The following is an 18,096-nucleotide window of genomic DNA, read 5'->3' as shown; positions in this document are numbered from 1 at the left end:
ACCTTTGTGAATTTGGGCCAAAATGTCACAAGATATATGGACACACTCACTCCCAAAGGTCAAATATGTTATTATTTTGCATTTCAAAATTCACTGCATACCATTCAGGGTGCATTGTGATACAGATCAGACTAAAAAGATATTATTATCATCCATTTCAGTTTTAAAAGCTCACAGTGTCAATGTGTTTGTTTATCAATGAAAATAATTTGTTCCCTGTAAATATATGTACATTGATCATCTCTTTAGCACTTTCAAAAGAAAAAAAATGCAACAAAACAAAAAATACATTAATTCAATTCTCTGGTCTCTTGCATTATCTGAATACCTCAGAAAGTTTTCATGTATTATTGGTTTTTTTTCATTGGCCAGATATATCTGATGCCAAGCAAGGACCAAGACAATAGGTAACACCTTGAAAATGGGCATTGATGAATATGATTGAGTTTACAGCAAATAAATATATGCATTTTTAAATTCAAGGTAGAAGAAGCATTTTTCTTTTTTTTTATCATGAGACTGTGTTGCTTCTTGATGATTTTGTTTGAACATTTGACTGGATATCATCATGTCAAATAAGAGACACAGTTTCTAGCATCAAGAAATATCAAGACATGAACAGAAATACTTTAAGTCAAACATTTCCATGGTTATAATTGTCAGATTTACAAAGAGAAAAAAACAGCAACAGCAAGTGGGAGAAAAAAAAGGATGCATTGCCAATGATTAGTGATCACACAAATGAATAATTAACAAGAAATGTTACTCATGAAGACAAACAGCACTTCACAGCGTGATGACTGATAAAATTGCTTCTGGTACTCAATACATACATAGGGCTGCCAACGATCACATATTGATGTCAGAGAGATACAAAAGTGCAAGCGGGAAGATGCTCAATTTGTGTTTATGTGCATCTCAATGGACACAAATAACTCCTCAATTGGGACGTTGTTACTAAATTTGACAGGAGTAGAAGAGACACTGAAGGGATGTGAGAGTTCAGAGTTTAAATCTTCTCACACTTTATTGCAATTCAAATACACGTACATTGAAATCTTTGCGGTTCAATGATTTTCTCTTTTTTTCAGATTTTTTTCAGATTGCTTTCTGCAAGTACTCTCACTTTCCTGATAATGTAAAACGAGAAGTCTTCACGTACACAAAACTTTTGCAAATTTCGTGAGGAGCCGAGATTCGCGAGAAATAAAATGCAAGTGGAAGTGTTTGTCACCACAATGCATGGAATGCCAGTGGCGATTAGTGAAAGTTTCATGCTGCAAAATTTTTTTTTTCTAAAAAAGCCATCAGCTCCTAATTTGTGAAAGCTTCATGTGGCGGATGTTTTCTGGTTTTACAGGACCTAATTTTTCAGGAAGTCTCCTCCAGAATTTGGGTGACTTGGCAGCTCTGCAATATACATGGCTCATGGGATGAACACATTAATCAAGACAGAACAATGCTAAAAAGAGACCAGCACTCCAAAAACCTGCCAACGAGAAACTTCAGCACAAATTATAAAGCTGAATGTTATGCGCACACAAACACACTCTTTGACACAGGAACATCAAAGTGATGATAGGGTACCCTTCTAAAGATATTCATCAGAGGTGAAAAATGGTTGCAGATTTTTGTCCTCCCACACTACATGTACCACTCCATGTGAGTTCATGGGCATCATTCACTCCTTAGAATTCATCCAACTCTTCTGTCCTGGTTCTTGCTTTCATGCAAATTCTTTCTGTGATTTTCTATCAAATATTCACAATCTGTGCTGCCATCATAGTCTAAATAGGTGAGATAAGGTGTGTTTGGGTGTGAACCATGCAAAGCTTTCAGTTATACTGTAGTATGACTGGCTCATGAACATTGGGTGTTCCTTATCCACTGCAATAAGGAATATTATAAAGCAAAGTTCTTGAAATTCAACAATTTTACTTCATTCCAAGTAATCCAAACTTAATTTCATGCTTCCAATCATTACACTTTGAGACAGAAAAAGGAATACTCCTTAAAAAGTAACAAAAGTGGGTAAAAAAAAAAACCTTGTTGATTGATCGAAACGCGCATCTTAGGCCTACTTGGTATGCATTTAAGCGACATGAACACATTGCCACCAGATCCCTACAAATTACGATGTTTTCAAAAATTGGAAGAAGGCAACACGGCAAAGAGCAATCACACTAGACATCTGATCTTCAGAGAGCTAACACTGCAAATGATAGGAGGAGACTGCAAACTAAAGAACTTTTTGAGGGGAAGAAAAAAAAACACACACACACAAAATCTCGTCATATCTATTCAACCTACTGCTGGAATTGAATAGTGATGATGAAGGAAGACGTCGGGAAGGGGCGCATTTCATAAATTTGTATCGGCATAGATCTCATATGATACTAGAAGCAGAGGGATAGGGGAAAAATGACAATGACAAAATGACAAATTAAGACTACCACAGGTATACAGACATCTCCTGCTATAACAATGTCCTTGGGACTAGCCGTTTTCTGTAGTTACAACTGTTATATTGAATTTTTGTAGTTGTCGAACAAATAAAGTATATAAAGATATAATAGATAATAATTTTGGGACCCTTATTTTTACTTTGTTGTACGAAAATTTCGTTCTACCCGCTGTGTTCAAACGTTGTAGTCATTGCTTACATTAGACCGGAGTATTGAAATGTGTGCACATTTTAGCTGGAAACAGCACACAATTGATCTGGAAAAAATTGAATGCCCCCTGATCATAAATTCTAACACGTACCGGTCAGGTTTTGTGCATGGTCTTAAATTGAAGGCTCCAAAGCTTTCAATGGATTTTAATACCTCAATCATGGACAAGTATGACCTTTAGAAATTTATGTTAGAATGTTGGCCTCCTACAAAAGTTTTTGCCCACATGTACAAAAACATAAGAATATCAGTCTTCTTTATTGTATTATGGTACTACTTGTACTTTTCTTTCCTTTTTTTAAACAGTTTGTGCTGATTCCAAGCATTACTTTAAATACTACACAAAGAAGCAATCTGTGACACAGTGCCATAGCCACAGCAACTGCAATAAGGATTTAATATCACATTAACCTGAAATGTGGCATGCCTTCTAACCTATATGTGCAAAGAGTGCTGATTGGCACAAAAACAAACAAACAAACAAGCATAGCATTGTACACCTACACACTGTCCAAAGTCTGTGGCACATAAAGAGTTAAGGTCAAATACTGTTATTTTTACTTTGAGGCTACTCTACTACATGTAACACGACTTTATGACCAGCATATCTTCAGCATATCTTTATCTTCAGCCTTGCAAGTATAACATTTAAGAGCAATTTGAATTAAAATCAATGCTAAAAGACTATTTCATGCCCACTTCTGACTCACAAATTTGCATGTGGTACACAAACATGCAGTGACTCAGAAAAATAATATCATGAACTGAAAATTGTCCCACTCTCAAGTTACCAAATCATCCTCAACAGATGTTCTTGTTAAAGCTATCGTTGTAACTTATAATTATTGGCAGTTTTATCATACCAGGTCATGTATGACTTGGTAGTAGGCATTTCCAATTCCTTTCATCCTTACCAACAGTGTAAAGTTACCAGTTTGCTTGAAAAAAACCACCCAATTACATTAAGAGAAAATAACATGATTTTCCAATTTTACATTCTGCACAATCAAATTAGTCATAAATTCAAACGAGAAAAAAAAAGTGAGTATTAGGATTAGCATACTACACTGACACAAACACTTTTTTTTTTGGGGGGGGGTTCAGACTTCTTGTTAATACATACATGTATACCCACTCAAGCACACAAATTCATCTATTCCTTTATAGTGATGGGACTTTATGATCGTACAGCTTTTTGTTAGGTTTTTTCTGCTCTTCCGGTTTTTGAGACATTTTGAGAACTACTGGTGTGCCTAGCAATAAGCTAAAGCGAGGATGATATATCAGAATTTTCAAAAGAAAACACAAATCTGGCTAAAAGGGACTTTCCTAGGCATGAATTGACAGACATGGCATATATTACTTGTACAAGTTCATTGCAATAGTCCATCATGTTACTAAACAGACTAAGTTAATGCACGCTTCCATATCTACGTTGCAAAATTTGCTTTTAATGGAATATAGATAGAAAAGAAACATATATTTGTAAATACACAAATGTCTTTGTCTGTCAAATATCAAACAAATCTATAAAAGCAGAATCATATTGCAAAGAAGAGACCACATTATATCTCAATAAACACACATAAAATGTTGAAACAGGAATGGTTTTGATGATGGCATTTTCTATCATACTGCAGTCGCAAGTGTATAGACAGATAATATTGTGGCTAGCAAACTACTGCATGCAAACAGCAGGGAAGGGAAAATATAGGGCTGCGTGATGAAAGGCTATGGAGAACCTTCATCACACATAACTATCTATAGAGAAATCAGACACTAATTCTACGACTACTCCACCATCTAGCGCATCAACCAAGAGACAACCATCTACGACACCCACATCACAAAGACAGCCGTACGAACGGTAACGGTCGGATAATACATCATACCTAGGTTGGCATTGCTGCGGGTCAGCTCTGCATCGGACTGGCTAAAGCTACTCTCCAGTTTTCCAGAATGGCGGCGGTGCCACCGCACGCACCCCATGCACGATCCGCCCGATGCGCAACACCACGTGGCATTCTTTTCCTTCACAGATGTCAACCCCATCGGAGTTTGTTTTTCCATAATGTGTCAGCATTGACATCATCCCCATTTGATATGGGGGAACGGTATGAAGCAAAAGGGGGGAGGGAGGAGCGGGAAATAGTTTTCAACGCAGAGAGGTATGGTGAAAATAGAAAGTGGGAGAGGAGCGAATGGAGCAATGCAGGAAAAAAGATGAAAACAATTCATAAATATGAATGGCATGACTATTACTGTATGAAGAATGATTAGTTGATAATATCAAAATCCTGTTAAATTCATCTGGGTGAACAGAGCATCTTTTCATGGTTACTTGTTGTTTTTTATCAATTCATAAATCTAACATACATGTGAATGGAATGTTGAGAGCACAGGTTAGAAAATTCAAAACAAGCAAAAAGCACATAGCATGATGAAGCTTAAATTCGCATTTTATGAGCAATATGTCACACTATGTATATACAATGAATATATCATATGGTTTATTTTGATATGCAAAAAAAAGAAAATAAGTTAATCCACAAATTGGTAGAATATGCAAAAATTTACAAAAAAACTATTGTTGCATTACATTTAACATACTTAGAATACATCATCATCATCATAAATCATAAGTTTGCTTCATATGAAAAGTAAAACCTAAAATCTTAAAAAATAACAATGATAATAAGATGAGAAATTCATGTCAGTATGGGTCACGAAAAAAAAGCATTAAAAGAAAGACATGGGAATGTGACATGCCCTCGAATGCCATACACATAAACAGTGGTGGCAGCATGCACGAATGAAGGTTGTCATAACCGGATAATGCAAGCCATGATGCAGGAATATCAAAGGGGGGTGGGGAGGGGTGGAACCAAAACGTGCTGTTGTTAGAGACATCGTTCGGTGGTGGGCTATTGGGGGCGCCAGTCCTTTGGCAAGAAGCAGCACTTGCTATTAACATCTAGATTTCTTCACAATTACATGTATGATGTGCAGGGAAGGATATTCCCTACTATTCTGTCTCAAAGAAGATATTTTTTTTTAATCCATTTCAGGGAACACCTTAGACTGTACTCTGACAGCATATGTAGATTACTCTTTCAAAAGTAGTTGACAGTTATGTATGGAATAGTTAACCATGCAACAAATGCATGACTAACACACAATATTATGCCAATTTCACTTTTCAAATGTACACACAGAAGAGATACTACATTCTGCCTGCAAATCACCCAAAATTAGTTTCAAAGAAGCCCAAAAGGGGAATGTAATGGAACCTCTCACACTTTGCAGTTGGGTCCTAACTTGCTAGGCTTTTACCATTTCTACATCTTTTCTTTTTTTTAATTCTGACAAAATCAAACAAACATCTTAAACATGGGAATATTTTTTCCAACTCAACTCTGCTTTCCTGTCGCTGACACACATATGAAGGTGTTAAAATATGTGACCTAGAAGGGTGAATGTGAATGCACACACAGCTAAATTATGTATGGATGTGATGATATACCCTCTAGATAAATTGTATTTTTCTCTCAAAAATTGAGCATGATTCTAAGCAATTGTCTGAAAGATATGCAGCTAAAATGACATACCCCCTAGGATAATACTGCAGCTGTGCTTTATTTTAGTTCCTTTCATTTTTTCCCCCTTCTTCTTTTGGAGGACTTTTCAAGAAAATAATCAGATCAACAAAAGCATGATGCACAGTCCCATTAATGTACCTATCATTTGCCAATTAGAGTAGGATGTTATACAGAAAATGGGAAAATATAACTCTTCTTCCATTGCAGAAATTAAAGAGATAAAAAGGGATTAAGCCAGAATGCTTGGATTAAAGGACAAGTTCACCTTCATATACATAAGGATTGAGAGAATGCAGTAATATTAGTAGAACACATCAGTGAAAGTTTGAGGAAAATTGGACAATCCGTTCAAAAGTTACGAATATTTTAAGTATCTGCGAAGTCACTGCTGGAAGAGAAGACTACGACAGTGTATGATGTCACATGCGTACAACTACAGTGTATATAAGGAAAATAAAAAGAGAATTTCACAAAACTTTACTTTTTGAATAAATTGCACATTTCTTTGACTTGCCACTGACGTATGTTAAGGGTAATATTATTCCCCCTGCCTTCTGAAAGAGAGAAGTCCAGTGTTCTTTTGTTATGCGAGAAAAATGGAAATGTGTTGAATTTTCTTTATTCTTTCTTTATATCCTTGTACTCATGTGACATCACAAGCAATAGTAGTCTTTTCATCCAGCCGTGACTGAGCAGAAACTTCAAAAATTCATAACTTTTAAACGGATTGTCCGATTTTCTTCAAACTCTCACTGATGTGTTCTACTAATATTGCTGCATTCACTCAACCCACATGTCTATGAAGGTGGACTTGTCCTTTAACATACGATGTCTCTCAAGTGAGAGGAAAGATTTCCAAAACAAAGTGCACCTGTATGTAGCAGCATATGAACATGTACAATCGTTCCTGTAGCTATCAATAAAAGAAGTTATCTTTAAAATAATAATAATAATAATAATAATATAAAAAATAGGTACAATTCTATACTTCGTTATGTGGATAATAACTGTGATACCAGTTACCCGTTTGACATAAAAGGGAAATTACAGGAATGAACTCATCTTTTACCCAGCATACTTTTCCATAAGAAAAAAGAAAATAAAGTATGAAAGGGCATAATGCGCAGATCAGATGCGCCACAATCTGTTTTCAGAGAGAGTTTTAAAGAAGGAAGGGTAGAAATGCCTATGAAGGGACACCACTAATCTATGGGATTAACAGCATGCATTTACAAGTCCCCAGGAAATTAAGTTGCACAAAATGTGCATGGATGAACCAGAAATGCCAAATAATGGGAGCCAATATATATTCCCTGGGATGTTTTAGTCAAAAAGTTGGTTATTTTCCAAAAAAAACCCACTGCTATAAAAATGAAGTTATGGGAAGTTTAATATTATCATCACTTTACCTTCATTGTGTTTGTGTATAGGCCTAGCGTATGTGAACCTGAAGTTAAGCAAAACAAAACTTGATGTCTTTACACTCTTGTTTCAGATCGTTTTAGCAACTTTCATACAAAAGACGTGACAAGTAAGAAATTTCTTAGAAATGTTCTGACTTTCCTGTGAAAAGAAATGACCAAAAAAGTGCATAAAAATAATGAAAAGACAACTGTGAAGTAATAAAGAAATCAGAATTCATACAGGCATTGCTCTTTATATTGCTGGAATAACATGACCTTCATCATCATATAAATCATGTATATATACATGTACCTAGACCAATTTTGCTGCATCCTCCCAGTCGTTGCATTCTACCAAATATATGGTCCTTCATTTACATTAAAAGGCAGTTGACTGATCTTGACCCCTGATCTTGGAAGACTGACCTTCTACTCACTTTGCTTAGAGGAAATATTTTGAAAATCACTTCTATCCAGCATTTAAAAACTCTTATTGCCCTATTGCACTTTCTCTGCAGAAGTTATGGTTAATAGAATGTGACAGTTTTGAGCTACAGTTATAGTGACATTTGACATCAACCTTTGACCTTTCACCCCTGCCATTTGACCCAAATGATGATTACACGTGTATACACGTAACTCTTCTCTTCCTACACAATTATACCATTCCTCATGGAAATTGATGGCAGGAAAATAGAAATTCTAGCCAAAGTGCAGGGACTTTGAACATGGCTACTGGCCTTCCACCCCTGTCATTTTCTCAAAAACATTCCCTGTTTAATTTCACCTGGTGTACCATATATTACCAATGGACATTACTATAACTTAAATTACTGTATGCCTGTAAGACATCTTCAGCCAAGGTACAGCGAATTATACCCTGACCTTTAATGACATCACTGCATGCAATATTTCTTTTTTATTTCTATTCTTTCTGCTAAATTATAATCACCAGTGACTATTTCTGGCTTAAAGTCAAAGCTGAAGGTTCTATTTCTAACCATTTCTGGCCTTTGACCTGGAGGGATTTCTGCCAAAAATCTCTGTTTAGCATACATCCATTCAATTAGCATATCTAGGCCACGTATCAATAAAGTTACACATCTACAAGATCTGTGGCGTCTAGACGAATAGAGGACCTGAAACAAAACACACGTAGACCTTCCAGCATCCTCATGGAACAGAGGCACAAAAGCAAGCAGGGTTCCATGCATTTCATTCATTATTCACAACACATTCTGTTTTACAGCGTGCAAGAGGTCTATCATCGTATATCCATGATGCATTCAATCTCAAATTGAGTACTCAGCGAAGTGCTGATGTGATGCATCTCAACCATGGCACTAGTATCACTCGACTTTTCTGCCCGTATCTGCATCAATTAATTTCACCTACACCAAGAGAAGCAATTTGTACGATATGAAATACTGATTAAGTACAAAAAAACAACAACAAAACATTCAAAGACCTAACTCTGGTTTCAGTACCATTACCTGATTTAAAAAAGCTTCTCTATGTTTTTTCTTGTCTTTTCGTAGCCAATCAGGGGCAGCATGCAGTGCTTATTGTAATCTTTGTGCATTATATCACGTTAAAATCATATCTGTCGATTAGAATGGGGCAGGCAGCATAATAATCACAGTCACAATCACAGATGCTGCAGCTGGGTACAGTAAGCGCTGCTGCTTGGCTAAAAGCATTATAGTGATGCCAGCGAATCCTTGCTGATTAATCACTCATCGTTAAAAGGCCATGTGTGATCTTGTTGATGAAACTAAAATTTGACAAGGACTTTGTAGTAGACACTTGTCACACAGACGCTGGTACAAAGTAATACAGAACAAATCCCTCCATTTCTTGTTCGTGTAAATTACAAAATAACTACAGCATCATTTATGTTTTTTCCTCTGGTAAATAATACCTTAGCACATGTTATGTGACATCAATTTCCGTAAAAGAAATCATCACTAAAATTTTGAGTTGCATTCACTGCAACTTTCCATGGCCTTTGGGCATCTACGCATTCATGGCAATACACTCATGCCTCATATTCAGTTATGTCAATGTGGTGCCTTATGTACATGGACAGCATTGCACAAGCAGGGAAAAGGGGGGGGGAGGACAAATTCTTAAAAGGGGATATCCTTTCAAAAATGCAATTACTGAGGTATAAAGCCATGAAGAAAAAAAAAAAACAGTGATAGTTTGAGCAAAGCCAGGAAAAAAAAATGGACTAAAAAGGATGTGATTATCTCAAAACATGTAAATATAGCTTGGAAAAATAAAACGACTTTGGAATCTCAAATGGGACAGTGTGAAAATTGGAAATACAGTGTATGTCTTGGACACTAAATGTGAACAAATTTCATATTTTCAAACATAATTATTCACTCCTTGATTCTGTTCAATCCTGCAAATAAAAGAATCACCTTCATCTTGTTCTCTATGTATGTCCTTGAAAATACACATAGTCAATAAACAAGAGCTGAAGAATCATCAGAATTTTTCCAGCGTACACCCATGTGTTTTTGGCAAAGAAGCAATATATATAATATTATCAAAGGTTCTTCCGTGATGTCACTGATATGTGGCACGGTCATGACCTTCACAAAGGCAACATAAACTGCCAATTTTACTAACACTCAGTTCTCCTGGTAATACGTTAATCACTCTCTTTAAACTAAAAATTGAATTGAGTTTGCTCAAACCATTCTGTTATTACATTATCAATGTTTCTAGCGAGTGTGCAAAATATGCAGGGGTAGGGAGGGGAGGGAGGGGGAGGGGATTTTTCCTTAAAAACAAGGAAAATATGAAGTTCCACATGAGATATATACCCTAGTTTGACAAACTGGTCCAGGAGGGTGAGAAGAAGAAGAAGAAGAAGACACTGTGGAAGACAAAATGGATATTTAGACACAAATCATACACTTTATGATGAAAAGTAAAGAAGAAAAAACAAAAAATGCAGTGGACAGATGGAACGACACTCAAATGAATGGTAAAAATGTTGATTGTTGCGCACTTAGAAACAGATCAACACAACATTCAGTATGGAAAATGAAAATCAGAGTATATAAAGCTCTACTGGAAATTCACCATCATTATATGGAAGAAGACTTTGTAGAGGAAGACTTATAGTTGACAGAGAATAAAACTCCTGGAAAACATTATGTCTACACTCAACAGGTTACTGTACAGGTGGAAATTTTCGCAGTTTGCTTTTTCTTTCGCATTTTGTGCAAACCAGAAACAAGCGGGAAAATAAAAGCACACAAATTATTTTTGCTTGCTATATGTGCCACTATGTTAGGTCTTCATTCTGCCGAATTAAAAAAAAAATGCAAATATCCACTTTTACAGTATCACATCTACACTGTATTTCTTGTCATATTTGGCATTCGGATTCGGGTCAGCACCAGCAAAATGCATGCGAGTCTCAGTGTGAAAGTTTATATGAGTGAACTACCAAAAAAAAAAAGACTATCGAAAAGAGAAATGAACCAAGAATTTGCCTAAAACTGCTCGAAATCTCTGCACAATAAAAATCAAGTATTTGAGACTGAGTCAAGTCCAGATGGCAATTTCTAATAAAGCTAACTGTCCCTGTCCCTAGTCAACAGCAGATATCAGAGAAAGAGTCCAGTGGGCTGTTATTTGTCAAAATGGAGGGGAAAAAAAAAAAACAAGCTCAGAAGATGAAGGATTAACTGTCCAAAAATTTTCACATTGTCATCATAGATAAGGCATGTAAAGAAATGCTCTATTGCAAATATTCATATTATTCATCACTGTGCGAATAATCAAGAATGGTCTCTCATCCACTTTGCATCGGCATATACACTTTAGTCATCAACAGCAATGTTCTTGGAGTCTGTTCAAAGTCGATTTACTACGTTACTTCACTTTTGTGCACATTTCATCAAAATTTGGGACTTTCAAACACAGGATTGTTAATCGCCGACTACAACGTGACACAAAAAGACACCTGGTTAATGAGTACAAGTGAAAAAAACATAATTGTATGTATACACCATGATACATTATGGTTGTTTCCGAGGCTTGGAAGGTTAAACATTGATACCCCCTGTGAACAACTGGAATTCCCTTCCATGCAAAAGGCAGTGAAATCTAGCACAAATGTCACAAACATATATCATTTTTTGTGTGTGTGTCTTTTTGTTTGTGTCATTAGAGTAATTGGGAAGATGTTGTCTACTTAAAAAGACAAAAAAATAAGTGTTCTCAACTCTACATAATTTTTTAGGCACAACACACATCTGTTGAAACGTACACCTGTCTTACAAAGGAGAAATACAACAAACCAATCTGAATTAGATGCAGATATGACATCATAGAAGTAAAGAGAAAAAAGTGAAATAAAAAAAGAAAAAAGAAAAATATCAAGTCATACACTGATTTAACGGGTTCCTTACAAAATTCTCAAAGTTCTCATCGACTCCAAACAAGACCATACAGCTCCAGAAGGCAAAGAGTTATAGCAAGCAACTGAAAGTTAATTCTAACAACCTGATGACTTGTATGACATTATGTCTTTTGCATCTGGAGTAAAGTAGAGTATACAGATACCAATAATCTCTCTCTCTCTCCTGGGCCACAGTACAATCAGATACTAGTGGCATTAAATTTAACAGGATTTGGATCACAAAAGACAGAAAAAAAGAAAATGTCCAACACATGATATGAATTTTACTTTAAAATTTTCTCTATACCCTTCATTTTAATACATATTACAGCTGCATCAATATAACCCCATAATGGTTCCTAATTGTGTGAGGGAGCAAGAAAAAAAAATATAAAAAACCCCACATCAATGCCTCAATAAAGGAGCAGCAATATATGAATTACTAATACAGGCAGCAAAAACCATAGAGTTCTATGCCATGGAATAGTAATCTCAGCCGAAGTTGTACTAGCCTTTTGTACCAAACATGATTAATGAAGTCAACACGTTGTTCATACAAATATTGTCTGAATGCTGTCCATCCTTTTCTTTTGTAACTTCTTCTCCCTCTTTCCTCAAACTGTCGATGGATCAGTATACAAATTAGGTATGTCTGTTTCCTTAAATGATCACTATACACCATGAGAGTGGCTCTTCTTGTAAATGCCAAAGATTTCTAACTAGACCAGTTTACTAAACACATTCAAATTTATGGATATTTTTTCCACCCTGTCGTACATACGAGCTATTCTATCAACCTGTACCTCAACACTTTTTCAATACTTGGAATCCAGTTTGCATAAATCAGTTGTTGCTACGGGCAAACCTCGGCAAGCTTTCAGGTTGTCAAAAGGAGCCATTGTCAGAAAAGCATGCATAAAATCTGAAATGTTTGAGTAAACCGGTCATTTAAGACAGGTACACTTGTACCATGAGAGTCGCCACATTGAATTCTTCATCACTCGCCTGCAAAGACAATGGAACCAATATCTGTACCCATTTCATCCTTTGAAACAAACCTTCGCACTACATAGTACCCCAAAGGTTCTAACATTGGTGTCTAGGTAGTATCAAAATGCACAGTTATGACAGAATAGCAACCTGCAGGTATAAAGGGCTTCTGGTACATATGGGCACATGGACATAGTGCCCCGCAAATGACTTACCCTGGCTATGACTTCTGGGCTGGGGAAGAAATAATAGGAGAAGACTCTGAGGACGAAGTCGGGCAAGAAGCTGACGATGACAACACCGAGGATCCAGAACCAAACGGTCCAACTGTTCAGGGACTGGAAGAACACCCAGTAGAGGCCGGTGGTGTTAAAGAGAGATCTATCATACACAAACACAAACACAAAGAAAAAAAAAGAAATAGAGAGTAAATCGAGGAGTTTTGTTCTGTGATCATCTGTCATGAAGCATTCTTTAAGAAACATTTTAACACCTTACTATTTCTATCACAATCTGAAACCATCAGCAGTACGTCTTTATTGCCATCTGCACCTATCATTTGTTCATATCTCCTTTATCAGTCGACCAATATTCATTTCAAGCATTAGATCTACCATCATCCTCATCCTCTTCTTCAGTCTCGTTGTCGTCATTATCGTCTTTATCATCGCTATCTTCACCATCGCAATAATCTTCACCATTATCACCATCATCCTTTATTACCTTCATCTTCTCCATCATCATCATCATCACTATCACCATCATCATCACAATTATCATCATCATCATCATCACTACTATAATCATCACCACCATCATCATCACCATCACCATCATCACCATCACCATCATCGTTACCATCGCCACCATCGCCATCATCACCACCATCATCATCACAATTATCATCATCATCATCATCACTACTATAATCATCACCACCATCATCATCACCATCACCATCATCACCATCACCATCATCGTCACCATCGCCACCATCGCCATCATCACCACCATCATCATCACAATTATCATCATCATCATCACCATCATCGTTATGAGATTAAGACTCAGAAACTCATTATGCACTTATACAATGTACCTCCATCATTTATTTTTCACCACTATTCTTTGCTGTATATTCAGACACTAAATTGCTTCTCAGCTTGAAATGCATGATAAATTAATATGAATTTTATACTGAAACATACATGTAGGTTGTCTTGATATACATTATGTACATTGTATACATTTATCATAAATCAAAGTATATCACTTCATAATTTTGGTCATCATGATCATCAACGAACACCATCAGCATCATCTCACTGCTGATAGTGAAGATCTGGGCATGTCATACCATGACCTGCATGAGTACATATTCATGTTTTAAACTTGAATGTTTGTCGAATACTTACATTGGAAAGGCATCATACCTGGAAGAAAAAATGAGACAGAAAATGAACTGGTGAATGAAAAGAGCTATTACTCACACACTTCACAGTTTGCAAAAAGTTTGTGTGTAGGGATAAAACACTGCATAACTATGTTATTAAAGGACAAGTTCACCTTCATAAACATAAGGATTGAGAGAATGCAACAATATTAGTAGAACACATCAGTGAAAGTTTGAGGAAAATTGGACAATCGATGCAAAAGTTATGAATTTTTAAAATTTTTGTGTTGGAACTGGTGGATGAGGAGACTACTACAGCTTGTGAGTCATATGCGTACAACATTATAAAGAAAATGTAAAAGAAAAGTCAACATATTTTCACTTTTTCGCATAATAAAAGAGCACTTGACTTGCCTGTTTCTAAAGGCAGGGGGAATAATATTACCCATAACATTTGTCGGTAACGAGTCAGGGGAATGTGTACTTTTTTCAAAAGATGGAATTTTGTGAAATTCTCTTTATATTTTCCTTATATTGTTGTACGCATGTGACATCTAAGTTATTCATACACTGCAGTAGTCTTCTCATCCAGCGGTTACTGCACAAAAACTTCAAAAATTCATAACTTTTGAACGGATTATCTGATTTTCCTCAAACTTTCAATGATGTGTTCTACTAATATTGCTACATTCTCTCAATCCTTATGTTTATGAAGGTGAACTTGTCCTTTAAATAAACGCTAATGCTATCCAACATACCGCACACAAGATCTGACTTTAGTGGAATGTTTGACAGAATGACATCTCACATTCTCACAGCCAAAGAAATCTTTACAGCTTTGTATCTTACCTCAAGGCCACTAAACCAAAACACTTGGATGGCAAGTGTTTTATTCTACTTCAAATAAATGCAGGGAATGTTTTTTTAGTACAATCACATGTGATATATAACGTGAAGCACTTGTCTAAGGCCCAATTCAAATCCAGATCAACAAGACAAGTAACTGTACATCTTCAAAAGACTGAAATGTGCCAGTACAGCAATACACCACGATTGGCATAGGTGGACATACACAATAATGGCCCATCTTAAAGGTTTAAAATACTATTCAGAGTTGCCACCAATGTAGACCCTAAGTCAGTAAAGAAAATATGATTAATGATCAATAATAAATTGCACAAGAAATATTCTTCCACAGTTTTGTATGGGATGTCATTTCTTGATAATACAGAAATCCTTTCCCACAGGAGAACAGCCAAAGAATGTTTTGCCAAAGAAAGAACATTAACAAATGAATGATCATGTTTAAATATCATTATTGACTGGTATTTGAGTAACCCACACAATATCTTGCAATGTGTATCTACAAGATTGAACAAAAACAGAGTATCTGACTGGTATCAGACTAGACCACATAATATCTTGCGATGTTTGAACTTCACGACTAAAGCAAAATAAAATATCTGACTGAAATTTGGATATCAAACCTACATAATATCCTACAAGGTTTGAACTTTACCACTAAACCAACCAGAGTATCTGACTAGTCTTTGACTAACCCATGGAACTTCCAGCAATGTTTGAACTGAACAAAACAGAGCATCTGACTAGTACTGTAAAAGTGGGTATTTTTGTGCGACTAATTTTTCACACTTGGCCCAATAAGAAGAGTTTCTCATGTTTTTAATTCCGCGAAATCAAGACAGTAAGAACTGGAACATATGGCATGCAAAAATATTTGCAAGCTTTTATTTTCGCGCTAGTTTCTGGTTGTGCGAAATGCGCGAAAATTTCAACACCGCAAAAATGTCCACTCTTACAGTATTTGACTAACCAACATAATATACTACAATGTTTGAACTTCACAGCTAAATAAAACAGAGTATCTGACTGGCACTCAACCAACATACATTTAAAAACTCATATGATAACAATAACTGAAAAGAAAGAAAGAAAAAACATCTAATGGGAAAAAAAAAGTCACAAAGACTCACCAGAGGAGACCGGAGTATAGCGCCACCTGCACAAAGTAACCCAGGATCTGGATGATCATCCCTGCTATTTGGATACCATCCCAGTTGCAAATCTCCACACAGAGCTGCAGATATATATTAAAGTGAGAGAGAGAGAGAGAGAGAGAGATAGAGATTATGAAGAAAGAACACAAGGAAGGTGTGGCCAGAGGGGTCAAATAGGAAAACAAAACAAAACAAAAAATGTGAAAGAGACACTGCTACCTTTACTGAGTGTATGATGTTGACTAGCAAAGAGTCATGGAACAAGAGTCATGGGATTCAAAATGCAAATACCTCTGTGACGGAGCATGTCAAATACAATGAGGGGAAGACTTTCAAAAAGCCTGAAATGATGAATTCTCCTACACCGAAAACACAGTAACAGGAATTCTCCTACACTGAAAAAACAGGAAGTGAAAATATGACTTTTTTTTTCATTTCATTCCATTTCATTTCAATACAGCCTAAAATACAAGGAGATATCACTATTTTTCTCACCAAACCACTAAACTGTTGACAGTTTAGTCTAAAAACAATTTTTTAATAACTATTGTTCATATTTTTTTATATCTAACAATACTTGCAATTGATTTTAATGATCAAAAATATTGTGGGTTTTTTTTTCCTATCTTTAACTCACATTTTAGAACTGTTTTGCAGCACTAACACTGGGTTTTTGTTTCATCTGCAAATGGTAAATTATGCCTTTAATCACCATGGGGTTTCTCTGAATCCAATCTAGACATGATTCTTTCACTTCAATGAACTCACCTTGAAGTTTACTACCAGGACACAGGCTGTTGTTACTATGGTTCCAAATGCCCACAGACCATAATTCTGTAGAAATGTACAAATTAAAGGTCAGAGCAAGGATGATCACGTATTACAAATTTGTCACGTAAGTATTCACAAACATAGAAGTCAAATAAAAAAAAAAGAAAAGAAAGGATCAAACCCACAAAACCTGAAGTCACATACTTGTGATATACGACCTTACGTCACAGAAACTGACAGGAAGTGAAAATATGACCTTTTTTCAGTCAAGTTAGACAATGAAATGAGGAAATCCATTACTTCGAAATAATATATGTGTTCCCAGCTCACTAAAATAATTGATAGCAATTCTAACTTGCAGGAACTTTACTTTCACTTTTACTTAACTAAACTGTTTGAATTACAGCTGTATGTATATCTTATAGATGTACGTAGTATCAGTGTTCTGATCAGGTCCCTGTAAAACAGAATAAGAAATAGTTATTATTATTATCATCATCATTATTATTATTACTTCACAGGAAAAGAGCTTTTAATTTGTACATGTACATGTATTTAGTATCTGTTGATGTGCACCAGCTCATTCTTTACTCTTTGACTATGTAGAACAAGATGCACATTTATAACAGTAAAACAAGAAAGAAGTGCCATTTATGACTATGAGATAGATAAACGCGGCTGTTCAGAGTCTGACTAACCTGCATATTCCGCATGAGGGAGACATCATCCTTAAATAGCCACATGGCCCCAAAGAAGAAGACTAGAGACTGGTATATACCTGGTGAAAGGCAAGGTGAATTATTTCTAAATAGCTTTCATTT

General features: G+C 35.9%; 1 protein-coding gene across 1 annotated transcript in view; it reads right to left on the bottom strand.

Annotated features, from left to right (window-relative positions):
* Nucleotides 1-18,096, bottom strand: part of LOC139716740 (phospholipid-transporting ATPase IF-like) — a 93,302-nt gene that overhangs the window by 6,862 nt on the left and 68,344 nt on the right. The window contains exons 25-30 of the mRNA XM_071628271.1: nucleotides 17,974-18,053; nucleotides 17,273-17,338; nucleotides 16,481-16,584; nucleotides 14,509-14,526; nucleotides 13,309-13,474; nucleotides 4,568-4,706 (exon numbers count right to left, since the gene is read on the bottom strand). Coding sequence (XP_071484372.1) covers nucleotides 4,568-4,706; nucleotides 13,309-13,474; nucleotides 14,509-14,526; nucleotides 16,481-16,584; nucleotides 17,273-17,338; nucleotides 17,974-18,053 — 573 coding nt within the window. The remainder of the gene's footprint in view (nucleotides 1-4,567; nucleotides 4,707-13,308; nucleotides 13,475-14,508; nucleotides 14,527-16,480; nucleotides 16,585-17,272; nucleotides 17,339-17,973; nucleotides 18,054-18,096) is intronic.

This window comes from Diadema antillarum, unplaced genomic scaffold, assembly GCF_040938485.1.
Source record: "Diadema antillarum isolate AM-2024a unplaced genomic scaffold, OU_Dant_1.0 scf00000069, whole genome shotgun sequence".
Taxonomy (NCBI): domain Eukaryota; kingdom Metazoa; phylum Echinodermata; class Echinoidea; order Diadematoida; family Diadematidae; genus Diadema; species Diadema antillarum.
Note: the sequence above shows the minus strand (reverse complement) of the source record. Positions and strands in the feature narration are given on the sequence as shown.